This window comes from Camarhynchus parvulus, unplaced genomic scaffold, assembly GCF_901933205.1.
Source record: "Camarhynchus parvulus unplaced genomic scaffold, STF_HiC, whole genome shotgun sequence".
Classification (NCBI taxonomy): Eukaryota; Metazoa; Chordata; class Aves; order Passeriformes; family Thraupidae; genus Camarhynchus; species Camarhynchus parvulus.
In genome coordinates, this window is record NW_022148391.1 from 77,639 (window position 1) to 97,617 (window position 19,979).

Here is a 19,979-nt window from a genome sequence, read left to right on the forward strand (position 1 = left end):
AGGCTGGAGGCCCCGCGGGGCTGCTCTGGCCGCCGCTCCCCTCTGTGGCAGCACATTGGCGTGCGCGGGAAAACCATAGAGATGAGCAGGCAGAGCGGCGCTCGCCAAGATGGCGGCGCCCAGTGACGAGGAGGGGGCGGTGGGGCCCAGGTACAGCCCCGGGGTTGGGAGTTCTGGTGGGCGGCTCCGGGGTTGGGCGGGGCCGAGGGACCCCGTGCTCTGGGTTTTGGGTGGTGTCAGGGCCGGGCGTTTTCTTCAAGGTCCAAGGGAGCCTCAGGTTTGGGGAGGGGCTGTGGAGCCACGTGTTCCCAGATTTCAGGGAGCCGTGGCACCGAGTACCCCAGATTTGGGAGATCCGTGAGTCTCTGTGTCCCAGATTTTGGGGAACCATAGGGCCGCGTGTCTCCACCCCTTTCCTGTTGCTATGTCCCGTGAGGCAGCTGATTTGAGGGTGTCGGGACATCCCCTGTCCCCGGAGGGGACAGAAATACCCCCTTCTGGGGGCACATGCAAATCACATGCAAATGAGAGCAGTCAGGTTCCTGCCAGGGGGACCATGACAGCTGACACGGAGAGCCCCTCGCCGCCATTCCCTGGGGTGCCATGCCCAGGAATTCTTCTCTGCATGACCTGTTCCATTGCTGGCCTCCTTCCCAGTCCAGGGCACAGCTGGACTCTGGTCACCCCCTCAGCGTTCCCAGTTCCCCTTTCCGTGGTTTCTCCTGGCCATGTCAGACAGCCTCAAAAGGCACTCCAAAAGTCCCTAGGTGCCAATATCCTAGATCCATCCCTGCCACCTTTCCCAGACTGGGAAGGAGCTGGGCCACCATCCCTGGCTGGGAAGCAGCTCCATCGCTGTCACCTTCCCCAGGCTGGGAAACAGCTGCGCCCCTACACTGGGAGCCCTCCCAGTTCCTCTTTCCGTGGCTCCTCCCTGGGACTGCATCCGGAGCCTGAGCCGGCTCCTCTCTTGCCCACAGGTGCCACCACCGCTCCCCAGCCATGCTGGATGTGCCCTTCCTGCCCTTCTGTGCCTTCCTGGGAGCGCTGGGATTGCTCTGCGTGGCCATGGTGGGCACCTGGTGCCAGCACTGGCGTGGGGGCTTTTCCCTAGACGGCAGCTCCCGGACGTTCAACTGGCACCCGGTGCTGATGGTGACGGGCTTGGTGGTGCTCTACGGCGCAGGTGAGCAGAGGGAGCGTGGGGATTCCACCACAGCTCCTTCCTGACATTTTTTCCTTCTCACAGCCGCCCTGGTTTACCGCATTCCCAACACGTGGAGCGGTCCCAAGCTTCCCTGGAAGGTGCTGCACGGCAGCTTGGCTTTGGGAGCATTTGTCCTGACTGTGCTGGGGCTGGCAGCCGTGTTCTGCTTCCATAATTCCCAAGGGACGCCCAACATGTACTCGCTGCACAGCTGGATGGGGCTGGGAACTGTCCTGCTCTTCTCCTGCCAGGTGAGAATCCCTCCTGCATCCCCCCCATCCCTCCGGCATCCCGAGTTTTCCACTCTCTCGTTCTCTTCCCACAGTGGGCGGCTGGTTTTGGAGCATTCCTGCTTCCCTGGGCTCCCACCTGGCTCCGGGCACTCTACAAGCCCATCCATGTTTTCTTTGGCTCCACCATCCTCATGTTGTCTGTGGCTTCCTGCGTGTCAGGAATCAACGAGAAGCTTTTCTTCAGCCTGTGAGTGTCAGGGGGGGAGGGGGTGGGCTTGAGAAGATCCCTCACAGGGATTCGGGGGCTCAGGATGTGGATTTGGGCTGGATCTGGGAGGGACCAGCGCAGAGCAAAGGGAACTGAGCACTTCCTCAGGTGTGTGGCTCCCTGCACACTTCCCTGCAAGGTTTGGGGGGGGAGTTTGGGAATATCCAGAACATTCCCAGCCTCTTTTCCCCACTCCAGGAAGAACGGGACCATGGCGTACAAGCTCCTGCCGGCTGAGGCCGTGTTTGCCAACACCCTGGGGCTCCTCATCCTCATTTTTGGAGTGCTGGTGGTGGCTGCCCTGGCCAGGCCCAGCTGGAAGCGCCCAGATTCCGACTCCCCGGACTCCCGCCAGGTACAGGAGGCACTGGGTGGATTTGGGAAGCCAAACTGGGAAGCTGCCCCCCAGCACAGTCCCGAGGGTGGGGAAGGATTGAGGGATCCCGGCTCATCCCTGTCTCCCACAGCCCCTGCTCTCTGCCGAGCGCTGATCCCAGGGATCTCCCAGCACTGCCAAGCTGCATCCTTGTGCCTCCACGTGCCAGCTCCTGCCTGGATCCCGGGCCATGCCCAACCCCAGTGCTTGCCAGTGCCATCCCTCAACGCTGCAGCTGGAGCTGCCGGAGCCTTGCTGGGACAACGAGGAGCATCCTTATCACTGCCACTCCAGAGGATCTGGCTCAGGGTGGAGCCACTCAGGGACCTCGTGGACATGGAATAAAACATTGGCTTCTGCAGGGCTCTGGCACTCAAATCCCTGGGGACAAGGGCCTGGGAGCTGGGGTGGGAGAGGTGGGAGCTTGGGAGCAAGTCTTGGCCAAGCCAAGCTGTCCCTTCCAAGGGCTTGTCCTTGCTGGCTGCCTGGAGACATGGGACAGCTCCCGTGGTCACCCCACGGGATTTAGGATAATGCTCTGCCCTGTCCCTGCTTCTCCTTTGCCCCTTTCTCAGACTCGCCCCCAGACCCCGTGCCCAGCGCCATGTGAGCTCTGTGGTTTCCCCTCCACACCCTGGGTTTCCTTCCTCCCCCAGTCACAGGATCCCTGTTCCCATCTCCCTTTCCAGCCTGGAGCAACGGGGGGCACCCCCACACCCCCAGATTCCACCATCCCACCCCTCCAAGCTAGCATGGGGGACACAGAGGGTTACTGGGGGCCACGTCCTAAGGTTTATGGAGAAACATCCTTGAAGGAACACAGGGGCTTGTTGGGATACACCTCCCTGTCACATGGCAGGGGACAAGGGTTTATTGTGATAACCGTTTCAATCACTACAAGGAGGCACAGATTTTTAGGGATACACATCCCTGTAATTACTGAGTGCCCAGGGGGTCCCGCATCCCCTCCAGCACTGCTCCCAGCACTGCTGCCACTGCCACAGCCCCGGCATCGGGCTGCTCCAGCCGGGATGAGTGCACATAGCTGGCTCTGCCCGCCCCAGCCTCCATGTGCCTGGTGGCCTCCGCCGCCGCCTCCGCGCTCTGCCGGGGAAAACAGGGTGTTCTCCAGGACAATGGCAGGGATTCCCATCCAATTGTCCCACTGTCCCAGCTCTCCATACCTGGACAGCTGCCGCCAGCACTTGGACTGGGTCAGCACCGGGACTGCGCAGGGAATGCAGAGCCTGTCCAGCTGCAAACAGCGAATCCAGCTGCAAAGAGTGGCAATTAGTCTGGCAGCCAGGGCTGAGGCCAGGTGGGAACTCCCTGGCGTCTTCCTGGAAGCCTTCCTGGTTCCTGGGCTCTCCCAGCACTCACCATTGTCCGGTCTCCTGGGGCGGCTCCTCCGTACCTGTGTGGGATGCAGGGAAATTCAGGGGGGATTGGGATTCCCAGGGGGCCCTGGGGTTCCACGTCCCCCGGCACTGACCTCTGCATGGCCTCAATCCCGGCGTCCATGGCATCAGCCCACGCCGCGGAATCGCTGCGGCCACGCAGGCTCTGGCCAGCCGCCGTCAGGAAGAGCCCGTAGAGCTTTGGGAACACCATCCATCTCAGCCTGGAAACACAGCCAGGTGTGTTCCCCCATTCCCATGTCCATTCCCATTCCCACTCACCACTCCGGAGGAGCCTCCCATCTGCGCCAGCACCACATCAGCCAGGGAGGAGAGCAGCTGGGCTGGGGCAGCCGGAGGTGGCCGGGAGCGCATCCATTCCTGGATGGCTGTGGGAATAGAAGGGATAACAGGATGGGGGTGGCCCTGCAGTCCCCTGTGCCTCGCGGGGACAAGCAGGGACAGCCTTCAATTCCATAGGGAAGCTGCCTGGATGCAGAGACATTCCAGGATACAATTACAGGAAGGAACACCCCAGGTTTCCTTAGTCCTGAGAAGGGATGTCCTGGGGAATTCCCTGCTCCTGGGAGGTGCCATTGGGGCAGCACTCCCCACAATTCCCTGGATAATGGCCCCCACACCCACCTTGGGCCGCCTGGGCGTGGGTGTGGCCGCAGTCCCCGTCACCTGCTCCCCGATCCAGCTCGTTGAGCTTCTCCTTCATATTCAGCAAGGTGCTGCACACCCGCTGCAGGACCCGCTCCACCCGCGCCATGCTGAGCCCTGCGGAGAGGAGATGCATCCCTGCACATTCCTGAGGGAAACTGAGGCACGGAGAGGCGGGTGTGACAAGGGATGGGAGCCCTGTACCAGTTCCAGTCTCATCCTCTGGCTTCCTGGGTGGCTCTATTGGGGCTGGCACCTCCTCCCTCCGGGTGGTCGCTGGTCCTGCGAGAATGTTGGGCCACGCCATGGCCATGGTCTTGGCATCTGGAAAAGCCAGAGGCGTGTGGTGGCTCAGGATCCCACTGGATCCTCACTGGCACACCCAGCAGCCAGGAATTCTGCTCCCAGACATCCCACCGACCTTGTGTCCCATCACCCAGCATGTGGAAACCCCCGTGCCCCAATCCCAGGCCACATTCCCACTGGGAACTCACCGATCAACCTGAGCAGCTCCTCATCCACCAGCATGAGGGTGAGGGAGACTCCAGCCATTTCCATCGCCGTCATGAAGGATCCCACCAAGGCCCGGGCGATGCGGATCCCTTGGTTCTCTGTGGGATCCAGGATCGAGACAGGGTCATTCCAGAAGGGCCGGCGCCAGGGAATGGGATCCCAAGCTCCCCTCTGCACTCACCCAGGCAGTGCACAGCAGCTCCAGCCACAATTCCCAGCTCCAGGCAGGACAATCCACCCAGGTTGTTCACCACGAGCACCACAGAGGATCCTGCAGGGCGGGGGGCAGGGTGAGACTGGGATCCAGGGGATTTGGAGGAGCATAGAGGGTCCTGGGGAGCTCACCAGGGGTCAGGGACAGGTGGGAAGCACTGGATGGATCTGTCATGTGCTTCAGCATCGTCTCCACAGCCTTATCTGCCGGCAGCATCTGGAGGGGACACGAAGAAGGGGACGAGCAGAGTGGGAAGGTCTGGGGATAGGGGGATCTGGGAATGGGGAGGAAGCAGCAGGATTTCCTCCTCACCTTCATCCTGCGCACTCCAGCCTCGCCGTGGATCCCTATGGAGATGGGGCCATGTCACATCCCAGCCCTGGTGACGCCTCCCCGGGGGGGCAGGGACACTCGGACCCTCCAGGGACCCAAGAGGGACACCAAGGGGCCGCTCCTCACCCAGCCCCAGCTCCATCTCGTCCTCAGCCAGCTGGAAGGAGGGCTTGGATCCTGGGATGCTGCAGGGAGACAGGCTGAGACCCAGGGTACCTGTGCAGGTGTGAATGTTCTGTTAAAACTGGGGGGATTTTTGGGGTTCAGGAGCTGGGGGACAGAGAGCAGCATTCCCATGGGATAACACAACGCACCCATGACTTTGGCAGCCGCCATTGCCTTCTTCTCAATCTCATCCAAGCTCGCTCCCGCCTCAGCCAGAGCTCCTGCCACCTGTCCGGGGCAGAGCGGGTGAGCAACCCCCCAGAATTCCCCAAATCCCCACGAAGGGTCCCAGCAGAACCTTGTGGATGAGGATGGTGCCACAGATCCCACGGCGCCCGGCTTTCCCTGGCTTGGTGAAGGCGCAGTCGTCGCCCACCACCACCATCCGCACGTCGGTCCCCTCGGCCCGCGCCCGCTCCAGGGCCATCCCAAAATTCAGCCGGTCCCCGGTGTAGTTCTTCACAATCAGGAGGATCCCGGCTGCAGGATGGATGTGGAGACAACGGGAATGATGCAGCACTCGGGGGAGGAACCCCAGAATTCCACCCCGGTGTGTTCCCAACCTGCTCCAGCCTGTGCCACGGCCCGGATGGCCGCCAGGATACTGCCCACAGACGGGGATGCGAACATGGTTCCGGCCACCACTCCGGTCAGCATTCCCTTCCCCACGTAGCCTGTGGAGAGGGAAGAGGGCTCGGCTCCGTGTCCGTGGGTGTGGGGTGCAGGTGGGACAGGGGGGTCTCACCTGCGTGGGCGGGCTCGTGGCCGGAGCCCCCCCCGGACAGCAGGGCCACACGGCCACGGATGGCCTGCAGGTCATCCCGAAGGACCACCCGGTGTCCCTGGAGCAGCCGGAGCCCGGGATTGCAGGCCACCACTCCGGCCAGTGCGTCATCGGCACAGCCGGACACCGTCGTCACCAGTTTTTTGGGGATCTGTGGGGAAAATGGGGAGCGGTGGGATGGGAAAAGGAGGAATGCCAGCCCCACAGGAATGCCAACCCCCCTGCTCCGGGCTCACCTCCATGGGAGTGGAGCACAGCACTTGGAGCTGAAGATGGAATCTGTCTGCAAAGAGGGCAAGGTCCAGTCTGAAATGGACAGCGGTCCGGAGAGGGGGGCTGGGAAGGGGGCGGGATGGGATGGTGTCTGGGGTGATGGTGATGCTATGGGGAGTGTCTGGTGGCAATGGGGCTGGCGTTGGAGTGGTCGCCACACGGGGACACCTCCCCAGGCAGGGAGCTCCTTTTGGAATGAGGCGCCAGAGCAGGGCCACTCCCCCGGCACCCAGCCAGGCCGCCCTTTTGGAATGAGGCGCCAGGCTGGGATAACCTCTAAACAAGCCGCCTTTTGGGGGTGAAAGAGGACACTGACGGCTCCTCCCTCAAAGAGGCACCTTCTTTTGAGGCGGGAAATCAGGATGGGCCCCCCCCCCTCAAACAGAGACCCCTTTTTTTTGCGATGGGGGACTCCCACCTTCAGGGATCTCCTCTCAGTGTAGGCCCATAGCGGATCCACACTCCCCCCTCACAGCGGGGACCTACCCCAGGTTTCGGGGGGCCGCAGAGCTGCAGGGAGGGGGCTGCACCCTCCCACGTGGGGCCCTCCCTTCGGGATACGGCGTGGGATCAAGTTGGGATCAGCGCGGATCCAGCGGGTCTAGGGGGAGACCCCCCCGCGCATCCCCCTCCACACCTGCGCTCTGCGGGGCCCTTCAACCGCCCTTATCGGCTTCTCCTCGCGGTCCTCCCAGCGGGCTAGAGCGGCTCCTCTCGGCTGCTCCTCGCGGTCCTCCTAGCGGGCTAGAGCGGCTCCTCTCGGCTGCTCCACCCAGGTCCTCCCAGCGGGCTAGAGCGGCCCAGTGCGCCCACTTCCCGGAAGTGGCGGCGACGGCGGCGGAGAGGCCGCGCTCTCCGTTCCCCCCGGTTTCCCCCGCGCCCCGCCGGGACCTCCCGGTTCCCCCAGCATGTCCTACAACTACGTGGTGACGGCGCAGAAGCCGACGGCCGTCAATGGCTGCGTCACCGGTACGGCGGGGCGGGGGGTGACGGGAGCACCCTGTTTGGGGCGGCGTGGGAGGGCGGTTGTGGGGTACCGGGGGCTGGGGGTACGGGGGACACGGGGGGATGGAGGTGCCGGGGGGCTATGGGGGTCCCGGGGGGGTTTTGGGGCACTGGGAAGGGATTGGGAGTACGGGGAGGGTTTTGGGGTTCACGGGTGTGTTTTGGAGTACGGGAGAGGTTGGGAGTACCGGGGATTTTGTTTACCGGAGGGTTTTGGGGTACCGGAGGGTTTTGGGGTATCGGAGGGTTTTGGGATACTGGGGGATTTTGAGGTAGAAGAAGGATCAAAGTGCTCCTGAAATGCATAATAGGAGTGAGAGAGAATGAGATTTGGGGAAGTTACGGGAGCTCCAAGAGCCCTGGGAGTGCTGGGCGTGGTGGGAAGGGATCCCAGGAATGAGAATTCCTGAGGAAAGACAGTTGGAAGAGCATTTCTGCAGAAAAACGAGTGCAGGCTGAGAGAAAGCAGCTGCTGAGAGCATTTAGCACTGTGGAAGGAAGCTGCTGGGATTTTGGGATGCTCCAGGGACGCTCTGTGGAAGTGCAGCCTGGCTCCCTGAGCTGCCAGCTGATCCTTCCTCTGGGATTCCTTCGCTCTTTTCCCAGGACACTTCACCTCTGCGGAGGACCTGAACCTGCTGATTGCCAAAAACACCCGGCTGGAGATTTACGTGGTGACGGCCGAGGGGCTCCGGCCCGTCAAGGAAGTGGGGATGTACGGGAAAACCGCCGTCATGGAGCTCTTCCGCCCCAAGGTGGCTGCTGGCAGAGCAGGGAGGGAGCTGTGCCTGCCTGGGCGGGCTGGGATGGCAGTTCCACCCCGGGGATTTGCACTGACTGTTGGTTTTTCCGGGCAGGGGGAGAGCAAGGATTTGCTGTTCATCCTGACGGCCAAGTACAACGCCTGCATCCTGGAATACAAGCAGAACGGGGATAGCATCGACATCATCACCCGTGCCCATGGAAACGTGCAGGTGAGGGGGGATGCAGCACCTGGCATGGGAATGTCCTTCCCTAGGGGTAGTTTTGCCTTCCTGGTGCAGCAGGGTGTTGGATTTCTGCTGCTCTGTTGGTGGTTCCTTGCCGGCTGCTGGATCTGGGATGGGTCACGGGATGTTTCCAGAGTTAGTCTTGGTCTCTGGAAGGATTAGTGGAATTTTGGGATGGTTTGGGTTGGAAAAGAGACCTTAAAGCTCATCCAGTTCTCTTCTGTGGGCAAGGACACCTTGTGCTATCCCTGGTTGCTCCAAGCCCCATCCAGCCTGGCCTGGAACACTTCCAGGGATGGGGCAGCCACAGTTTCTCTGGGAAATCCATCCCAGGGCCTCATTATCTTCACAGAGAAGGATTTCTTCCCAATATCTCATCTAAGCCAGCACATGGAATCATGGAATGGTGTGGGATGGACAGGACTTAGAGATCATCTCATTCCACCCCTTGCTATAGATACTTTCCAGTAGACCAAGATACTCCAAGTAATTTCCCTATGGATTCCCTATATATTCTTGGGAGACCTTGTGGAATAACAAATTAAATTTAAGAAAAATGAAAGCCTAAACTCCTTGTGAGGCTGAATTTTCCCTGGGAAATGAGTCCTGTGGGAATTTGTGGTGAAGCTGTGCGTTGTGGGAGCTCTGCCAGGTGGGGCAGTTGGAAAGGCGTCTCCTCCTTAGGTTCGGTGGCTTCCCAGCTGGAATTCTCAAGCCCGTTGAGAAGTGTGCAAGGAGCCATTCCTCACCTATAAGGGCTGGCAGCTAACTCCTGTCCCTGTTTTTCACGGATATTGCCCTGGGACTAATCCCCTTTTCCTTTCTCCTCTCTCTGGGATTCTCCCTCAGGATCGCATCGGGCGGCCCTCTGAGACCGGGATCATCGGGATCATCGATCCCGAGTGCCGGATGATCGGGCTGCGCCTCTACGATGGCCTCTTCAAGGTCATCCCCCTGGATCGGGACAACAAGGAGTTAAAGGCCTTCAACATCCGCCTGGAAGAGCTCCAGGTCATCGATGTGAAATTCCTTTATGGCTGCCAAGCTCCCACCATCTGCTTCGTCTACCAGGTGCCTGCTTATCCACAGATAACCCAGGTTTTCCAAAGGCTTTTTGGAAGGCAGAATGAGGGGTGATTCCAGCTCCTCCAGGTCCATGTTCCTCCCTACTGCCTTTTTCCAGCTCTGGGAGGGAGGAAGCAGAGCTTTCCCACAGGATTCCTGGGCAGCTCTGCCTTGGGGGGGAATTTTCCTTGTTATACCCCCCAGGAGAAGTTTAGGGATCTTTCCAGCAAGATCCACAACCAGTTGTTTCCCAGAGTGAGACTTGAGCCTTTCCTTGAAAAAACAAGGCAGTGGCCTGCTTGGTATTCTTGGGAGGTGATTCCAGGTGTGTAAAGAGGATTCATAACCTCTCCCATCATCTGGCTCCTCATGGGAGGAGCATTCCTGGTCTTGTCTGGATGCCTTTTTGATCCAAAGAGCCTTTGCTGTTCTGAATGAGCAAGGGATTAGCTTTCCTGTGTTAAATTCCAGGCTATCCCAAGCTTAGCTGAAATCCCATTCCAGCAGCGGCTCCATTATTCCTTGTTTGGGCACTGCTGGATCCCCCCAAACTTCCTGAAGGGAGGAAACCACTTTGTCACCATATACCTGGAGTTTGGGGGAACAGTTGGAAAAGTGCTTTTCCAACTTCAAGGATTCCACAATCCGTGTCAAAACAACTTGAACCCTTGGAGCAAGAGCAGGATGTCAGTTCTGACTCATAAACCTCTGGATTGTTTCAATCCCTGCCTATGGAGAGGAGAATGTTTCCAAGCTGTTTCCTTGATTCTTTCTCCATTTATTACCCATTATCCCAGGACTTGGTCTGAATAAGACAGCAGCAGCTGGGATAATTTTTGAGAAGTCCTGAACTACAGGGAAATATGATAAAAACCCCTGAATTCCTGAACGTTTGCAAGAGCTGGAGGAGGGGGTGATACTCCAGTATGCCACTTGTTCCCAGGTTGTCAGAGGAACACAAATTCCAGAATATCAGTTCCCATATCGTTGTAATATATCATTGTAATATCATTGTAAAACAATGGAAAAATACTTCCCAGTCTTTTCCAGCTCAGGGATTTCTTCAGGGGGTAATTGTATATGGAAGAATTTGGGAGAATGGTGGCATGTGGATGTGGGGGAGAATGAGGAGGTGAGAAACCTCATAAGTTCACTGGAATGGGTGTTTTTGCAGGAGGTGAGGTGGAATCTCCTCACTTCTGGAATCTCATCCACTTTTGCTTCTCTCCCAGGACCCCCAGGGCCGCCACGTGAAGACATACGAGGTGTCCCTGCGGGAGAAGGAATTCAACAAAGGCCCTTGGAAGCAGGAAAATGTGGAGGCCGAAGCCTCCATGGTCATTGCAGGTTGGGCCTTGTTTGTGAAAAATCTTCCCATGTTGTTCCAGGCTGGATGGCTCCTTTTTTCCAGGCAGGTTGTCTCATGTTTGTTGTGTGTCCCGCAGTGCCGGAGCCCTTCGGAGGCGCCATTATCATCGGGCAAGAATCCATCACCTACCACAATGGGGATAAATATCTGGCTATTGCTCCTCCCATCATCAAGGTGAGGGGATCCAGGACTGCATCCCAAAAAATCCCTCCCTTCCCAGGCCTTCCAGCCAGGAATTCAAGCCCCTGTTGTCCCTGGTGTGGTCTAACAGTGCCACTTACTTGGACTTCCAGAGGTTTGGCTTCCTGGTCACTGTTTTTGGGGGCCAAGGGACATCCATGATCCCTGTGTGCCTCCTCTTTCTGTAGAGCTCTTGGAATTTTGTTTGGGCCCCAGGGACTGGGATTAATTAGGAATTAGTGCATGGTCTGGGCACAGTTCCAGGGCAGAGCCTGGTTTAATTTCAGGCAGTGGAAAACATGGATGAGCCCCCTGGAGACTTGTTCAGAGGAGAAAAGGCTTAAAGATTTTGGGACAGCAATTGGACTTGTGGGTTTTGTGGGAATAACAGGTCACTTCCCACATTTAATAGGAGGAGGAAGCACCAGTGCCATGGCTGAGGTGCTCTTCCAAGCTGAAAGAGGGCTGGAATTGCCATCCAAAAGTCATTTTAAGATGGTGATAAGCACAAGCTAAATATCTTGGGGGAATAAACAGGAATATGGGTGCCTGAAAGTCTCAGTCCACTCCTGGAGCTCTGGAATGGGTGGGATACTGGAGGTGGGAGCACATCACCTGCACAGAACTTTTGGGGACCAGTTTGTGGCTCTTCCAGTGGAGTCCTGGAATTCCCTTCTTTCCCTGCAGCAAAGCACCATCGTGTGCCACAACCGCGTGGATCCCAACGGATCGCGGTATTTGCTGGGAGACATGGAAGGGAGGCTCTTCATGCTACTCCTGGAGAAGGAGGAGCAGATGGACGGCACTGTCACCTTGAAGGATCTGCGTGTGGAGCTGCTGGGAGAGGTAGGAATCACCTGGGCCATCCCTGGTACTTGCCTGGGATTCTCCCAAGTCTGGAAAGGCTCCTTTCAGGAATGAGTGAGAATTTTGGGAGCCTTGCATTTGTCACAGCCCTGAACTGTTGGTAAAATTCCCTGTGGGCACTTAAACTTACACCTCCTTCCCATTTTTTTTCCTGGTACTTGTACTGTGAGGAGCTTGGACTCTGTGGGATTTATGAAGGGATTAAATTAGCTTCCCAAACCCAGGGTTTTCCTGTTGGATAACAGCTTAGTGGTGGAAGGTGTGTGTGTGTGTGTATGTGTGCCAGGACCTTTCCATGCCACTGGTGGGTCACCTGCCTCTTCCCATTTCCCAGACATCCATTGCAGAGTGCCTGACCTACCTGGATAACGGAGTGGTTTTTGTTGGCTCCAGGCTTGGAGATTCCCAGCTCGTGAAGGTACGTGGCAGCTCCTGGCTGTGTGTTCCCACAGGACTCAATTTCCATCAAAACCTGGAGATCTGGATACATTTTCCTGTCTTCTCCTTGCCCGTCCTTCCCCTGTCCTGTTTCTTTAAAGACAAAAATTGATTATAGTATTTATTCCCAGCTTAATGTGGACAGCAACGAGCAGGGATCCTACGTGGTGGCCATGGAGACCTTCACCAATCTCGGGCCCATCGTGGACATGTGCGTGGTGGACCTGGAGAGGCAAGGCCAAGGCCAGGTAACATTCCTGCTTTTCCCTCCGCACTGCTGGGAATTTTTGGCTGAGTGTGTCCATAAAATCATAGGATCCCAGGATGGTTTGGGTTGGAAGGGACCTTAAGCATCATCTCATTCCATGGGCAGAGACACCTTCCAGTAGACCAGGTTGCTCTAAGCCCTGTCCAGCCTGGTCTTGGTGGATCTTCCGGGTCCCTTCCAACCCAAACCATTCCAGGATTCCATGATTCAAGAATGGCTTCCCCATTTCCATGAGAAATGGGACCTCCCAGAGAAGAGTGGGAGAGCTTCCCAGCCACAGCTGGTAAAGTCCATCTGCTTTTCCTCCAGCTGGTCACCTGCTCCGGGGCCTTCAAAGAGGGATCGCTGCGGATCATCCGGAACGGCATCGGGATCCACGAGCACGCCAGCATCGACCTGCCAGGAATTAAAGGTGTGGGAGGTGTTCCACAGCCTGAGGGGGGACATGGTGGGCACAGATGAGGTTGAGATGTGGAATTGTAAGGAACTGTGGCCTCCTTGTTGCAGGATTGTGGCCGCTGAGGTCAGATCCACACCGGGAGACAGACAACACCTTGGTGCTGTCATTTGTTGGCCAGACCAGGTAAAGGTGGGATGAGCTGATCCAGGCTCTCAGTCCCATGTTGGAGCAGGAATTAATGAGAATTCCCTTCCCTGCTCAGGGTTCTGATGTTGAACGGAGAGGAAGTGGAAGAGACGGAGCTCACAGGATTTGTGGATGACCAGCAGACCTTCTTCTGTGGCAACGTGGCGCATCAGCAGCTGATCCAGGTAAATCCAGCATGAGGAAAACATGGATATTATTCTCCTGGTGCCATACAGATTGTGACATATTCAGGGCAGAAGCTGGAGTGCTTCCCTGAGCTGATGGCATCAGCAAACAGGATCCTGGGTTCATGTTTCTAAGGGATATGGAAAGAGGGGAGGTTCTTGCTGTGCCACCCACCTTGGAAACACCGTTTTCCATGATTTTTCCTGTCTCTCTTCCCAGATCACGTCTGCCTCGGTGCGACTGGTCAGCCAGGAGCCCAAATCCCTGGTTAGTGAGTGGAAAGAGCCCAATGGGAAGAACATCAGCGTCGCTTCCTGCAACAGCAACCAGGTGGTGGTGGCTGTGGGAAGAGCCTTGTACTACCTGGAAATCCGGCCCCAGGAGCTGCGGCAGATCAGGTGAGCCCACATCCTCAGGGCTCTTGGGATGCTGGGATTTGGGATCCAGGTGGACGCCTGTCCTCTTTTCTTCCTCCCAGCTGCACAGAGATGGAGCACGAGGTGGCCTGCCTGGACATCACCCCCCTGGGAGACTCCAACGGGATGTCCCCGCTCTGCGCCATCGGGCTCTGGACCGACATCTCTGCCCGCATCCTGAAGCTCCCATCCTTCGAGCTGCTGCACAAGGAGATGCTGGGAGGAGGTAGGAGCCTCCCAAGGGTGGCAGTGGTCACTGTCCGTGTCCTGAGTGACCTCATCCATCCCTTTGCCTGCTTCCCACAGAGATTATCCCTCGCTCCATCCTGATGACGACCTTCGAGAGCAGCCACTACCTCCTGTGTGCCCTGGGGGACGGAGCTCTCTTCTACTTCGGCCTCAGCCTTGAGACAGGTGACCTTTTCCCTTCCTTTCCAGTTTTCTGGGAAAGATCCTCCTTGCTTTCTCAGCCTCATGCTCAGGGCCTGGCTGTGGGCTGGAGGATTTCTCCAGCACACTGAAGGAAGGAGATGGATTCTTAAATCTGGGGTGTGCTTACCCTCAGTCCTTTTTTCCCTGAGGTGTTGTGGCATATCCCAATCCCTTTTCCCTTTGAATCCAGGCTTGCTGAGTGACAGGAAGAAGGTGACCCTGGGCACACAGCCCACGGTGCTGAGGACATTCCGCTCCTTGTCCACCACCAACGTGTTCGCCTGCTCCGACCGCCCCACCGTCATCTACAGCAGCAACCACAAGCTGGTCTTCTCCAACGTCAACCTCAAGGAGGTCAACTACATGTGCCCCCTCAATTCCGACGGATATCCCGACAGGTGAGCCCGCCATGAGTTCCTGATCCCAAGGGATGTGTAGGAGAGGGAGGTTCTTGCTGTTTCACCCAGTTTTCCATGATTTTTTTTCCCACAAGTTTGGCCCTGGCCAACAACAGCACCCTGACCATTGGCACCATCGATGAGATCCAGAAGCTGCACATCCGCACTGTTCCCCTCTATGAGTCACCCAGGTGAGCATTCCTGGGATGAGGATTCCTGGGATCAGGGTGCTCTGCTGCACAGGGCAAGGGTTGGGGTGATGTTGCCATCCCAGGAGCAAACAGACAGCTCTTGTTGCTTCCAGAGCTCTTGGAATGGCCTTTCCTGGCTCTCCCACCCACATGGCTCTGTTTGTCCCGCAGGAAAATCTGCTACCAGGAGGTATCCCAGTGCTTCGGAGTGCTCTCCAGCCGGATCGAGGTGCAGGATGCCAGTGGGGGCACCACAGCGCTCAGACCCAGTGCCAGCACCCAGGTGAGATCCCAGGCTGTGTCATCCCTATGCTGTGGGGATCAGAATTCCTGATCCAGGTTTTCCTTGATGGTCCTCCTTTCCAAAGCTGTGAGTCCAGTCCTGTTCCTCAGCTGGGGAGGAATGGGATGGTGGATCTCTCTGAGGGAGTGACACAGCCACTGTTCCACCTGACACCCTTTATTTTTGGGTGCTGCTACTTCCATATCCCATACAGGCTTCTGTGTGGTCTCCAAGGTTTTCCTTTTCCCAAGGATCCAGCTCTGGAAACCAGCTCTTTGTAAACTCAGATTAACACCATCACTCAGCCCTGCAGGAGCAGGGAGTGTGTTCCTTTACTCATTCCCTGCTCCACCTGTTCTCCCATTCCTTTTCCCACTCACTGGCTACCTGAGGCTGTGTGGATATCCCAAGCAGCACTGGGATGTGACAGATTTTCCTGTTTCCCAGGCCTTGTCCAGCAGTGTGAGCACCAGCAAGCTGTTTTCCAGCAGCACAGCTCCACATGAAACATCCTTTGGAGAGGAGGTGGAAGTGCACAACCTGCTCATCATAGACCAGCACACCTTTGAAGGTACCTGTCCCATCCCAAAATCCAGCTTTTCCCATCCTGGAGAAGCCATGGGGAGCTTCAGCCAAAGCATTTTCCTGCAGGAACATCAGCCATAAGGTTTAGGGAATACCAATTTTTGATGGCACAAGATGGTGGGGAATAGGGCAGGGAATCTCTAAGATGTGTCTTAAGCTTTCAGTTTAAGGATTTTGGGATCCCAGTTGTTCCTACCTTTCCCACTTTTTTTTTCCCCCAGTGCTCCATGCTCACCAATTCCTGCAAAATGAGTATGCCCTCAGCCTGGTCTCCTGCAAGCTGGGAAAGGATCCCAACACCTACTTCATTGTGGGCACTGCCATGGTGTATCCCGAGGAAGCGGAGCCCAAGCAGGGCCGGATCGTCGTCTTCCACTACTCAGATGGTAAGAACAAGGTGTTCTCACCTGGAAAAATCCAGCTTTTTTTGGTGGGAGATGAGGGATGAGCTCCTCAAGCCCCAGAGAGCTTGTGTCACAGCAGCAGGCAGTTTTTCCCAAGGAATCTGTTGTCAGGATCCGTAGGTGCTGTGTTCCCTTTTCCCCTGTCTCCTAGAGACGCCCGAGAATCCCTCACCAGCCCTGGATTCTGGGATTTGCTTTTCATGTCACTTGTCCCCCTCAGAGACAGTTCTTTTAGGAAACAAAATTCAGGCCAGCTGGGCTGAACCCCCTTGACTTCCCACTCTTTGGATAAACAACCCAAGTAATGCCTGGCTTTATTCCAGGGAAGCTGCAGAGCCTGGCTGAGAAGGAGGTCAAGGGAGCTGTGTATTCCATGGTGGAATTCAACGGGAAGCTGTTAGCCAGCATCAACAGCACGGTAGGCAAGGCCTTGACTTTTTTTTGGGAGCATGCTTGTGGATCTGGATGTCAGCCAAGTGTCCGTTGAGGAGCATATCCCAGCTCCCATGTGGAGAATCCCAATCTGTGTCCCATCCCGCAGGTCCGCCTGTACGAGTGGACAGCGGAGAAGGAATTGCGCACGGAGTGCAACCACTACAACAATATCATGGCCCTGTACCTGAAAACCAAGGGGGATTTCATCCTGGTGGGAGACCTCATGCGCTCCGTGCTGCTCCTGGCCTACAAACCCATGGAAGGGAATTTCGAGGAGGTAAGGAAGCGGTGCCAGGAATCAATTCTGACAGATCTGGGCACAGGGAATGGTGTTGGAGGGGATAAAAGGAGGAGTTTGGCTTGACTGGATAAGGTTTGACATGGATCCCTGTGGTTTCTGGAGGGATGGATCCCTCAGTTTCCAGGGAACTGGCTGTGGGAAGAGCAGCTGGTGCCTGGTGGGTGGGAGGTGCCATCTGGGATGCCTGGTGTCCACTTGGAATGGGGGTTTAAATTGCTGGAGTGGCTTTGGCATAGGCTGCTCCACGCTTTCCCAGGATGTTATCCAAGTGCCACTTGGACTAGGACCATCTCCAGGAGTGCCTTTCCTGCTCTGCTGCTTCCTGGAGCAGAGAGGGACATGCTGGATCCTGCCTTGCTCCTGAAAATTGGTGTTGGGTGGGATGAGGATGCAGGATCCCAGGCCAGGCCACCTGGACACAGCATGTCCCGTCTTGGCCCGTTCCAGATTGCCCGGGATTTCAATCCAAACTGGATGAGTGCCGTGGAGATCCTGGATGATGATAATTTCTTGGGAGCGGAGAATGCTTTCAATCTGTTCGTGTGCCAGAAGGACAGGTAAACTGGATGGGATGGGGATGGGATGTGACGTGGCACCACATGCTGGGAGGGATGGATTATGGGATCTTTAGGAAAACTGGAGGAGCATTCCCAGCTTTTGGGAGCAAGGGAAAGTTTTGGAGTGCCCCCATCCGGGACTGAGCGGTGTTTGGGGTTCCAGCGCGGCCACGACGGATGAGGAGCGGCAGCACCTGCAGGAAGTGGGATTATCCCACCTGGGAGAGTTCGTCAATGTCTTCTGCCACGGATCCCTGGTCATGCAGAACTTGGGAGAGACTTCCACGCCCACCCAGGGATCCGTGCTCTTCGGCACTGTCAATGGAATGATTGGTAAGGAGCAGGGGCTGAGGATTCCCTGCAGAATCCTGGAATGGTTTGTGTTGGGAAGCTCATCCAGCTCCACCCCCTGCCACATTCCCATGACCGTTATTCCTGTGCAGGCCTGGTGACATCCTTGTCAGAAAGCTGGTACAACCTGCTCCTGGACATGCAGAACAGGCTCAACAAAGTCATCAAGAGCGTGGGGAAGATTGAGCATTCCTTATATCCTTTAGCATTCCAGTCAGGAGCTTGTGCTGGGCGGAGTTTACCAGCTGGAGGGGGTGGGACTGGGTTTGCCATTGCCCTGAGCAGTCATGGAATTAAAGATGGGAAATCTCTCTGAGACCACAGAGTCCAACCATTAACCCAGCACTGCCATCCCACCATTAACCATGTCCAAGGCTGGTGTTATTCCCTGTGGATTTGGCTCCTTGACAGCAGCACCTGGAGATCGTTCCACACTGAACGGAAGACGGAACCAGCCACAGGATTCATCGATGGAGACTTGATTGAGAGTTTCCTGGACATCAGCAGGCCCAAGATGCAGGAAGTGGTGGCAAACCTGCAGGTGAGCTTGGGAATGTGGCCTTAGATCCTTCAAGGGCCTTGCTTAGGAATCCAGGCTCAGTAAATCATGGAATTGTAGAGTTATGGAATGGTTTGGGTTGGAAGGGACTTAAAGACATCTCCCACTAGACCAAGTTGCTCCAAGCCTTGTCCAGCCTGGCCTGGAACACTTCCAGGGGAAGCCCTGGAAGCCACAGCCTCTCTGAGAAGTGCTAAATCCAAACCTTCCTGAATGATCTGGGAATGTTTTTTGACACCTGCCAATGTCTCCAATGCCTTTTCCTCCCTGTGTAGATCGATGATGGAAGCGGGATGAAGAGGGAAGCCACCGTAGATGACCTGATCAAGATCGTAGAGGAGCTGACCCGGATCCATTAGCAGGACTCGGGATTGTTCCCTACCCTCCACATGGAGCAAGAGAATCCTTCCCCAGCTGTGCCCAGCACCGGCAGCAGCGGCCAGAGGGGGACGGAATCTCGCAGGGGAAGCAGCTTGTTAGGAATTTGGGGAGGTGTCAGTCATCTCCTGCTGGGATTTATGGATTCTGCAGAATTGGCTGGACCCAGAACTGTCCCTTTCCTTGGGTGATCCACTGGGATCTGATACCCTCGCCTCAATTCCCTGTTCCCTGATGTCCTTAGATATTTTATTACTTTTTTTGGCTTTTGGTTTCGCTTTTGATCCTGTTTTTTTTTTGGATTCCTTGTGGTTTTTTGGAAGAGGAATCAAAGCTGGAGGAGGAGCCGAGGCTGGAGCCGAGCGGGATAACTCTCTCTCCATAGGATCCATGCCTTGTTCAGGGAGGGAAGTTCTGGGAAGTTTAAGCTGTTGCTGATTTCGGAGTTTTACCAAATAAAGTAGTCCAAGAGGAAAGATCTGTGTCCTGAGGAATGATGGTATCCGTGTCCTTGGCTCTGGGATCTTGGGCACACCTGTTTTCCAGGTGCATTTTTCTGGCTTTTCTTGGATTTGTAGGAAATTTTAGTTCCTTGTCCGGTTGCCAGTGGCACTGTGAGTACCTTGAGAGGCAGATTGTAATGGAATTTTTTGGGGAAAGCTGAGTTTTCCAGCCTCTGGCTAGTCATTAATTGTTCTCGTGGTCTCCCACCTCCTTCACATCTCTTACAGAATTTGGGGGTTATCCTGGATCTTACCATGCTCTCCCCAGCCTGGATCTCCTCTGTAGCCCCTGGTTGAGTGCCCCCAAAGTCCCATTCCCTGCGGATTTTTTCCAAATCCTTCCCTCCCAGAGACAGCTCGTGCTGGAACCATCCCTGGCTCCCTCTTCCATCCCATGTTTTCAGAGGAGACCGCGGGGACAAGGCTATATTTGGACATCTCTTCCGAGAGCTGGGGGAGCAGGGAGTGACCTTGGACTCTGGGCTGCTGCTTTTATTACCTCGGGCTCTGTTTACCTGCCTGGAGCAGCCTGTTCCCAAATTTTGGGAGGCCCAGGGAGCGGCACAGCCCAGGTCCTGGCAGTGCTCTTTTTTTCCCACCAAAACTGGGGGTGGTGGTGCCAGTGCAATGTTGGCACCCTGCTTTTTTTGGGATAAAAGCGCTGCTGGCTAGGGCTGGATCATTGTTTATCCACTGCCACAGGAGCTGCCTCTCAGGGTTTTGGGATCACATTCCCTTAGGACAGGAGCTTCTCATGGCTGCATTCGGCTTCCTAAAAAAAAACAGCGTGACCCCCCCACCATG

General features: G+C 56.5%; 3 protein-coding genes across 8 annotated transcripts; 2 read left to right on the plus strand and 1 right to left on the minus strand.

Annotated features, from left to right (window-relative positions):
* The first annotated feature begins 30 nt into the window (after positions 1-30).
* LOC115916689 (cytochrome b ascorbate-dependent protein 3) lies at positions 31-2,448 on the plus strand. Of its 2 annotated transcripts, none has more exons than XM_030970414.1 (6): positions 31-150; positions 981-1,186; positions 1,250-1,458; positions 1,533-1,687; positions 1,907-2,063; positions 2,176-2,448. In XM_030970414.1, the coding sequence occupies exons 1-6, from the start codon at positions 110-112 to the stop codon at positions 2,197-2,199; spliced, it is 792 nt and encodes a 263-aa protein (XP_030826274.1). In that variant the 5' UTR covers positions 31-109; the 3' UTR covers positions 2,200-2,448. The 2 variants fall into 2 exon arrangements, with proteins under 2 accessions (XP_030826274.1, XP_030826275.1); XM_030970415.1 differs by lacking the exon at positions 31-150 and adding an exon at positions 240-357 and having other exon boundaries at positions 2,176-2,438.
* Positions 2,449-2,865: 417 nt separating this feature from the next.
* On the minus strand, positions 2,866-7,245 carry TKFC (triokinase and FMN cyclase). 5 transcript variants are annotated; one of them, XM_030970404.1, is made up of 18 exons: positions 7,067-7,245; positions 6,393-6,439; positions 6,118-6,307; positions 5,936-6,046; positions 5,671-5,852; positions 5,522-5,600; positions 5,334-5,423; positions 5,187-5,221; positions 5,006-5,090; positions 4,842-4,931; positions 4,642-4,758; positions 4,352-4,471; positions 4,127-4,264; positions 3,764-3,870; positions 3,577-3,680; positions 3,465-3,498; positions 3,269-3,358; positions 2,866-3,188 (listed from the first exon to the last, which is right to left on the minus strand). In XM_030970404.1, the coding sequence occupies exons 2-18, from the start codon at positions 6,396-6,398 to the stop codon at positions 3,021-3,023; spliced, it is 1,746 nt and encodes a 581-aa protein (XP_030826264.1). In that variant the 5' UTR covers positions 6,399-6,439; positions 7,067-7,245; the 3' UTR covers positions 2,866-3,020. The 5 variants fall into 5 exon arrangements, with proteins under 5 accessions (XP_030826264.1, XP_030826267.1, XP_030826265.1 ...); XM_030970407.1 differs by having other exon boundaries at positions 6,393-6,462; XM_030970405.1 differs by having other exon boundaries at positions 6,916-7,245.
* Positions 7,234-19,157, plus strand: DDB1 (damage specific DNA binding protein 1). Its single transcript, XM_030970402.1, has 27 exons — positions 7,234-7,398; positions 8,041-8,189; positions 8,292-8,408; positions 9,273-9,494; positions 10,721-10,835; positions 10,934-11,031; positions 11,725-11,883; positions 12,239-12,322; positions 12,474-12,590; positions 12,920-13,022; positions 13,118-13,193; positions 13,273-13,381; positions 13,602-13,780; positions 13,861-14,024; positions 14,105-14,212; positions 14,421-14,628; positions 14,724-14,819; positions 14,991-15,102; positions 15,550-15,673; positions 15,909-16,073; positions 16,415-16,509; positions 16,633-16,803; positions 17,275-17,384; positions 17,548-17,717; positions 17,828-17,930; positions 18,153-18,276; positions 18,570-19,157. Exons 1-27 carry the CDS (start codon positions 7,338-7,340, stop codon positions 18,651-18,653), a joined length of 3,423 nt encoding a protein of 1,140 aa, XP_030826262.1. The 5' UTR covers positions 7,234-7,337; the 3' UTR covers positions 18,654-19,157.
* Positions 19,158-19,979: the final 822 nt, after the last annotated feature.

Excerpts from the sequence above, each read along its gene's own strand:
- LOC115916689 (XM_030970414.1), top strand. The coding sequence starts at position 110 with ATGGCGGCGCCCAGTGACGAGGAGGGGGCGGTGGGGCCCAG. Across the intron at positions 1,459-1,532 it reads TCCTGCTCTTCTCCTGCCAG|TGGGCGGCTGGTTTTGGAGC; the intron begins GTGAGAATCCCT and ends CTCTTCCCACAG. Across the intron at positions 1,688-1,906 it reads GAGAAGCTTTTCTTCAGCCT|GAAGAACGGGACCATGGCGT; the intron begins GTGAGTGTCAGG and ends TCCCCACTCCAG.
- TKFC (XM_030970404.1), bottom strand. Across the intron at positions 5,601-5,670 it reads GCACCATCCTCATCCACAAG|GTGGCAGGAGCTCTGGCTGA; the intron begins GTTCTGCTGGGA and ends TGCCCCGGACAG. Across the intron at positions 5,424-5,521 it reads GGCGGCTGCCAAAGTCATGG|GTACCCTGGGTCTCAGCCTG; the intron begins GTGCGTTGTGTT and ends ACACCTGCACAG.
- DDB1 (XM_030970402.1), top strand. The coding sequence starts at position 7,338 with ATGTCCTACAACTACGTGGTGACGGCGCAGAAGCCGACGGCCGTCAAT. Across the intron at positions 9,495-10,720 it reads CCATCTGCTTCGTCTACCAG|GACCCCCAGGGCCGCCACGT; the intron begins GTGCCTGCTTAT and ends CTTCTCTCCCAG. Across the intron at positions 13,194-13,272 it reads TCATTTGTTGGCCAGACCAG|GGTTCTGATGTTGAACGGAG; the intron begins GTAAAGGTGGGA and ends TTCCCTGCTCAG.